The 8,613-nt window shown below is 34.8% G+C and overlaps 1 protein-coding gene across 2 annotated transcripts in view; it reads right to left on the bottom strand.

The window, feature by feature from the left end:
* LOC106460402 overlaps window positions 1–8,613 on the bottom strand; it is a 167,260-nt gene that overhangs the window by 91,292 nt on the left and 67,355 nt on the right. For both annotated transcript variants that reach the window (XM_022387120.1, XM_022387119.1), the window contains exon 3: window positions 4,893–4,997. In XM_022387120.1, coding sequence (XP_022242828.1) covers window positions 4,893–4,997 — 105 coding nt within the window. The remainder of the gene's footprint in view (window positions 1–4,892; window positions 4,998–8,613) is intronic.

The raw sequence follows: 8,613 nt of genomic DNA, 5'->3' as shown, positions 1-8,613 counted from the left end.
TTCAATGAAAACTTTGTCTGGCTGTGGACGCATCTCCTCCTAAACGAGTTGACCGATCAAGACCAAACTTGACATGCTAACTTAGTCTAAAAGCAAAGCGAATTCATATTAAACTTTCCCGTATATTAAAAAATAAACAGAATAACCCCTATATCGCTACTGCAGTAGGTATTGTAAATAGTTGAGTTTGAACAAAACTAGCACCACAACAAAATTCTATAAGTCAAAGATTGTAAATCACATTTTCAGCATTTTGGCTTATTTCCCATAATAACCAAATTATACTGTAATAACAAATCCAGCTAAAATGCGAAGAATAAAGATATTGCTGCTGTTTAAGTTTCCCACTCTTTTCTCATTCATACCACTTAACTTCCGATTTATGCTATTGTCAAAATAAGCGCTATAGTTTGGTTTGTTATGAATTACGCGCGAAGCAACACGAGGGCCATCTGTGCTAGCCGTCCTAATTTAGCAGTGAAAGACGAGAGGGAAGGCAGCTAGTTATCACCACCTACCACCAACTCCTGGACTACCTTTTTAGTGGGATTGACCGTCACAATATAACGCCCTCACGGCTGAAAGGGTGAGCATGTTTTGCTTTAGCCTGCATTGAAAAGTATTTAATAATTAACATATTTTTAAAATATTTCTTACTTCTTGATGTAGAATACAGTTTTCCGTAGAAGCAAAATTTAAGCTTATTATTAAAGTTAATGCATTAGATGTACCGAATTCAGACAGTAGAAATCTTGACCACATCTCTACTGTGAAATGGGCTGCTTTGAACGAGAAGTGACGCAACTGGTTTACCATTTCTGCAAAGTTTCTAGACTCGACTACTACCTCCTAACTTCAGATCTACTTCCACAGTCTTACAAAAATTTACTTGAAGAAATGAACGCTACTGAAAATCCTCGCAGAAGTTTTACTCATTTGTAGCAAATGTGTATGCGTCTTTCGCGTTCTCAAGAGAAAAAAGGGGCGGAGGAGTGCACTATACTTAAAATAACCACTTTTAAGGTAAGACATTTAAAGTGCATTATGGACTGAGAATTTACTTGTAGACTTTCACCGGATTTGTCGAGCTATCATCAAGGGCAGACAGAGCTGGGTATGCAATTTGCTGCTCAAACAATTAGTCAAATTGCACGTCTACTTAATTCACGTTGCAATTTCGCGATAAAGTATTATATTTATTTTAAAAATATTAGTAGTAATAATACAATGTGAATGTTAAGGTAGCCTATTTAGTATCAATTTCTTTACTGAAGAACTCCACTTTACATAGAGCTATTACGCACACGCGAACTTGTGTTGCTGTTGTTGTTTTTTCACACTGTTTAATAGCTGCTCCTTTTGCCATTGTTCTCCTCCGCTAGTGTTTGCAATGTCAGCTGCTAGATTACGTTCTTCATCCTGAATCTACAGGTAACTGTCTAGAAAATTGTTGACCCTCCACAAGGGCCTTTTTTTAATATGTTGAAGGTGTAGTGATACTAATTTTCGCAGAATCTCCTAGATGGTATTTCGAAAAGTATCATGTTTTGTTTTCTCTCACAAGAGAACAACTTTAGTTCAAAATTTTTGAAATTCTTCACACACACACCCATATATATATATATACAGATTCAGCGTACTATTATGTTCGACATGTAGTTAAACTGACTACATTAAGTCTTCACCTTGTTTTCGCACTTGGGTATTTCTGAACTCTTCCGCGACTTGCAAAACATTTGCGGTAGTTTTCATGTGCTTGCTTTAATTTTCCTTATTCTATCATATTCAAGCACGGCATTTAAGCTTTGCTTTCTTGAAGGTATTATATGTAAGATCAACAATACTGGTCTATTTCAAAAACATTTACGCGGTCAGACAAGGAAACTCGCGTAAAGTAACTTTATATAATAAAACTAGACGTACGTAACTTTATTTAATAAACTACACGAAAAATAAACAATAAATTATGGTAATGGTATTTATAATAGTGTACAGAGTACGAAACAGTTATGAGCATTCAGTGTATGACACGGTTTTATGAGTTGAAACAAAAAACTCACAAAAACAAAGAATAAAACACTTACTAAAGAAACAAATAACTGAAGGTGTTTATAGCAGTCTATGAAACGAACTGAAGCTTAATTGTTGCAAAGTGAAGTAAATGTAAAGTTATAATGAAGGCAAACCTAGTTGAGTATGCAGAAACGTCTGAATGCCTGTTCACAAAGCGATAAGCATATGGTTTTGAACCAACTGTACATGCGTATTTTAGACTTAAATATGTCGAGAAGGACCATACCAATTTTATTAAGTGTAATATTTATATTTTAGAAAATTACTCGCGGCTTAAGTGTTGTTTGTGTGAAATACCTTGCAAGTAAAAAACTAAAATTGTCACGTGATGACAACGACATTGTGCCATCGTGTAGTACACTCGTTGCATTAAAAAAGTTAACTAAGCAAAAAACAGGTAAGGTGATTCTGAATGGAAAAGCCAATATGCAATTCAGACTTCTCAGAACAAAGGCCTTTCTAACGATTTGAGATTTGTAGCGTTTGAACGAGAAATTGTGTGTTTATTAAGCACAAAGCTATACAATGGACAATCTGTGCTCTGTCCACTGCAAGTATTAAAACCCAATTTTTAGCGTTATACACTCTTATGGAGGTTTAGGAACAAATACTTTCCGACAAAGATGACATTGCTGTGATATCTATATAGTGGTTAGCTCTCTTGGTTCAGTCAGAATGCCTTTTCTGTTGAAACATAATGCCGTTTCTACGTTTTGTGTCCTAGTCCTACAAGTAAATGCTCCACTACTTAAGTATAACCATCTAGGTTGATTTTACATGTCAATCAGGTTAGAAATTCAGACTAACTCTGTAATAAATTTCCTGACGTATCTCCCGTTATTGCGGTGTTGATTTTACCTGTAGGAAACCAGTGTACCTGAGAATATCACATCTCCATAATTTGTTTCCAGTTTCGACTCAAATCACGTGTAACAACCACAGTTCCAGTTAAAGATAAGCTCAGTTACCTTCATGGTCACGTGCATGGTTTTAGTTGTTCGTTTTCCTCTATATTTTGACCTCTCTCATTTAAGTTCTAATATATGCTGCTACATTGTTGGACGAGATGAAAGCCAAAGTTCCGGTAGCTGAAAAAGGTCGTCATTAAGTGCTGTTCTTCAATTGTGACATGGGTGATCGCCGCAGTGTCTTCACAGTGTTGCCTCAGCTTGAAAATATAGGGAACACCCCCCCTCCAGATAGCGTTGGCTTTTAACCTTAGAGCTTTGTGATTGGATGCAACAAAAACAGCACTTGTATCCAGTTGCAGTGATGCTCTAAAGGTCTACCCAGTCTTATAAATCTTTTGTGAGCATTTCTCGCACTTTGTCGAGTGCTTCTTCATTCGAGTGGCATTACTGTTACAAGCTTACAGTGGTTATAAAAGTGCACTTGTCGAACACTTTGAAACTGTCTGGCTTCTTCTGGAGACAACGCTAGGCCCCACTCGATCTTGGTCATTACTGTGTTTTTTCAGACAGTAATGAAATACAACAGTCCAAGATAATGAAAAGAAAATTAACTTGGGATAAGTAACTGATTTTTGAAATGTTCTCAAGGACAAATATAAACTTCTGTGTTGAAAGATATATCTGTTGTTTTTTTCTGGATAATTCTCAATCTATTAACCTACTTTTTTTTTCTCGAAATACTCTAACCAATTCTTATAAAAGGATGCGCCATCTATTTTTTTTATTTCTATGAACATGTCACCTTTTAGAGTAATCTACTATATAAAGATGAAAAGACGTCTGTTTGTCCGTATGTCACGCCGATCGGCCGTTGCGGTACCGATAAAAACTACTCTAGACATATAATTAGATTTGAGGGTAGGTTGATAGAGATCGTGATGAGTAATAAAATCGAATCAGGTATACACGTGTCCCGCGCTTGGTATTGCTGGTGCACAAAAGTCATAATCATTGGCTGAAATCCCCCATTACGTGTGCTTGGTTGTAAAAGAGACACACTGACACAACATCACCAAATTTTGTCCAATCGGAACTCTCGGCTATAACTCTATAATAACCCGCAGCACATGTCGATTTTGAAAATGCCCAAATTAAAGCGCGTTTCTTAAGCTCAGCAGGCTAACAAACCAAAAAGACAGTCCAAAGAGAAGACCCCGAAATCCACAATTAAACTCACTGCCTTTACCATCACAATTAATAATTTGCAGAGTCATACAGTTGACCAAGTAGGAATACGTCTTTGAAAATCAGTTTTTCGCATGTTTTAATCGATAGGGATTTATCAAGAAGAACATTTCAACATAACTTATAAATATACAGAAGTCAAAATGCTAATCAAGCAATACTTAAAGAAGATGACCAAATTACATTAAAAATGTTGTTTTCGTGAAATACTAGAAATAGGATAGTTATTCTCCATACATATATGGTTACTAGATTATAAATATTTTTTAGAAAACATGTTCGTAAAACATTTATTCAGATAAAATTTTGAGAAGAAAAATTAATCATTATTTCCAGTCATATGACGGACATTCAGCTTGTCAATCATAATTCACAATTAAAACACTCCTTTCCTTATATATGAAGATTCTGAAAAATGTGAGAAACATGTGGGCTAATATAGAAGTTGTCTTAGTGCAAACTAACTGCAAATTTTCCATCCAATTAATATCCTATACAAGTCAAATATATTGTTGGTATGAACGTGTTTTGTAGTCACTATGAGAAAAACCTATACACCGAACTTAGACTTAGAAATCAAACAATTTTAGGAATACTAAGTTTATTTATTATTATACTATATAAGCAATTCAAGTAAAACATTCACTGATCAGTAGCCCTCACCTTGTTGGCCGACACTGGGAATCCAAGTGTGTCAGTAGCTGGTCAACTTCCAATATACCTCTACTACACCAGCAGTTACTTGCTTGAATAATGGCGTAGACAAATCTGGAGAAAAATGAAAAGAACCTCGTTAATATTCATTATATAATACATGTATTATTTATTATGAAGTGACTTTTATCCGCCTCTTAGCAACATTCATGATAATGCCAAACTGTCAGATTTACTTGTTTGACTGCACTGCGAATGTTATTTTCCAAACAAGTTAGATAAAATATTTTAACACTATTTAATACAATAGACACATTAACCTCAAGCCTTTAACACTATTTAATACAAGAGACACATTAACCTCAAGCCTTACCACTCCTCTTATTTCCAAGAACCAGAATAATAAAGAAATTCCAAGAAAAGGCCACTCAACCACACACTACACCATGTATACGTAAGATTAAAGAATCTAACACCACTTTAAAAGTCATTCACATCACATAATGTGATATTTTCACATCTTTTCTGGTTATTTTCATCTAGTGGGTAACAAAGGATCGGAGCCATGCTGCTGAGAAACACAAAATACAACTTTTGAAAAATATCGTGGAGAAAATTAGTTTAAAGTATTGTACTGAAATTTGGCATAACAACCACTGCAGCTAATGTAGGAAACAATAGTTCTGGCGTAGCTCGACTAAATATCAATATGAATCTACCTATATAAAGAACATTTGGTAATGAAATAAACTTAGTGCGTGTTCTCATACGTCAGTTTTTGTTTTTAAGGCACATTTTAATATACTGCTTAAATATTAAATATTACGTCTAATTGATGCAGAAATGCGCGGTTAAATTCACTGAATGAAACAGTCCGAGTTTCGAAATATGTAACTAAGATCCAACACTCCTGAACGAATTCGAGATAAAAAAAATAAACTTTCACGTTCGATGAGAAAAAGTCCCCTCAATTACATTAGGTATTTATAATCGCTATTAGAAAGTTATACATAGAGCTACTGATGTAATTGTTTATGTTATAGACATGCAAAACTAAACTATAAAGAAACGAACTTTAAAACATTGCAGACAAGTCCAAGAATAACGCACTCGATAGAAAAAGTGTGTCAGAAAACGTCAGCCGTCATCATTTTTCGCCTTTGTTCCACAATGATTATGGTAGTGACAGCTGTGTGTGGAAAATGGAAGTGGCAATAATGGCCATCACTCACGTGTATTTTTTTGTTTGATGCTCAAATAGAATAAAATTTATCATCGAATACTAGATAGATTTCAGATACAGCCTTTCATAGAGTATCTTCACTGCTTCCAAATAAAGATTACAAAAACAAGCTGCAGTGAAAGAACGGTATACTATTATAGACGAGTTTCACTAAGTTCAAAACCTCGAAAAAATGTATATTGCAAAATATACAAGTAACACAAAATATAGAAAATTATAATCAGCAGACACTTGTCACAGCTTTTCTCATCAGACACGTGTTGTGTTTGTAAGTCCGCGAGTTTACCCAGAGGAAAAAGAAAAAGTGGTCCATTACACCCACTCCAAGACGAGCTTGAGCACCGCTGGAGGGAGCAGGGGGGGGGGGGGTTGCTGGGTGTAAAAACCTGACCACAGCTTTAGAAAGATTTAAGTACACGCAAGCAAAGCGTCAGTGACGCTACTAGAGAAGCAAGGTTTCGTCTTGTCAATAATTCAAGAAAACTAAGTGTTTTCCGCTGTTGTTTATAATCAAGAATAATTCGTCTCTGCTTTCCGTATCATTGTTGGATTTTATTTTTCAAGATGGGGCGAAATATTTTAAAAAATTGTACAACTATTACAAAGAGAGCTCCGAAATGGTATACTTATATGGATAGCTCTGTAGTGATCAATAATAAGATGTACAATTTCTAGTCAAACGTTCCTAAAATGGTTGTAACAGCTATTCATCTTCCGGTTTACTAATTAAAAACTGTATTTAAACTGTCTATAAGACGATACCTTTTACTCTTAAAACAATGCCTGATTTTACCACTCGTCTTATATACAGGTTCAAAGATAAGAGTTCCAGTAAGAACTCTCTCTCTCTGATTAACAGCATATTTAACCAATGACATCGTGCCACCTACTGGGTTACAATAACATATTTGTAATTGTATCACGTGCATCGATTCTTCATAACTAGAAGTTATTTATCTCACATACTAATTACAATTAATCTAGGCATTTTTCATTTGAAATGTATTGATCTCATCCGTCATACTAAATTATTGCTAATATTATATCAAAAAAATAATTTATTTAACGTACACTACTAACGTAAATATGATTTATAGTAGATCACTGCATCTTAAGGTTTAGTATTTTTTGTAACAGAAAAGGAGTTCACTGTGATGAAAACTGTGTCAAGTTGTTTAGCACACGTCTGTGACTTAAGTTATGCCGCATTGGGCTGTCTGTAGTGTTTGTGGTTGTATTGATCACCTCAGAACGCAGGTTAGCACAGTTTAAAAACGATTTATAAGAATTTCTTTACAAAAGTAACATTCTAGACTTGCTTGACAACAGAAGTCGTCCTATACATCGAACGTCAAAAAAAAAAAAAATACGCTAAATTTGCTAATAAAAATCCAGAATCGTCTTATACACCGGCAAATACGGTAATAACAGAAGTTCTAATTACTGTACACTTTGCAACATTAAGAATTAAGCTGAATTATTGGGAAATACACCAGAAAATATCATTAATAGCAATAGTACTAATGATTCGATATATTCTAATCACACATATATTTTGAGTACGTGGATTATATAATTATGACGCTAAGCTCCACTAGTCTATCGATATAAAATAGGCTTCATTATTAATTTATAAGTCACTATTGAATTCTGACCCATCTAGTTAAGTTACTTTTGGTCAGACGTTCTTAAAAACCCTAACTGCTCAAGTATGAATCCCGTTCACTTTAAAATACGAAATTTGTAATTAGATGTTTTTATAGTACTGCTTTGGAATCAACAATACACCTTCTAAAGTTGCCACTAAAGAAGAAAATTGTGTTAGCCCGTTAACTGTAAGAGCAGAAAATATCGAAAAAGGAAGAATATATATATATAATTAAATGAAATAAGTCCCTCTGTGGGTCAGCTGCAAGTTCACAGACTTTCAATGCTAAAATCCAGGATTATATTCCGCGAGATGGACAGAGTGCAGAAAGGAAATTGTTTGGCTTTGCGCTAAAACAAACAAACAAAGTAACGAAGAATATATGTACACTATTGTACGAGTTAACATTCTAAGTAGCTGAAACCCTATACATTTATATATTTGAAACTATTCTCATTAGATTGCTTAAAACGTACGACGATAAGTTATAAGGCTTGACCACCTTCCAGTTTTTAAAAATTCAGCCAGTAGAAGACTTAGAGCTGCATTGGAATGTGCTTACTTACTTGTTATTGTTGTTTTTAGCGCAAGACTGCACATTGAGCTATCTTCGTTCTGTCCACCGCGGGAAGTCGAACCCCGAATTTTAAAATTGTAAGTACTTAAATTTATCGCTGACCCACCAAAGTGGACCCCTGTGCCTGCTTATTAGTACTAGCAAGACTGGACTTGTCCAAGGACTGTGTAAGGGCTTTCACTGAAAAGTAAAGCGACGTTTAAAGTCACAAAGAATAAACTGAATAAAACAAAAAAACAACAAAAATAACGGACTTTGCCCA

The sequence above is a fragment of the Limulus polyphemus genome, unplaced genomic scaffold, assembly GCF_000517525.1.
Source record: "Limulus polyphemus unplaced genomic scaffold, Limulus_polyphemus-2.1.2 Scaffold765, whole genome shotgun sequence".
Taxonomy (NCBI): domain Eukaryota; kingdom Metazoa; phylum Arthropoda; class Merostomata; order Xiphosura; family Limulidae; genus Limulus; species Limulus polyphemus.
The sequence above is the reverse complement of the archived record's forward strand: the minus strand, read 5'-3'. Positions and strand labels throughout refer to the sequence as shown.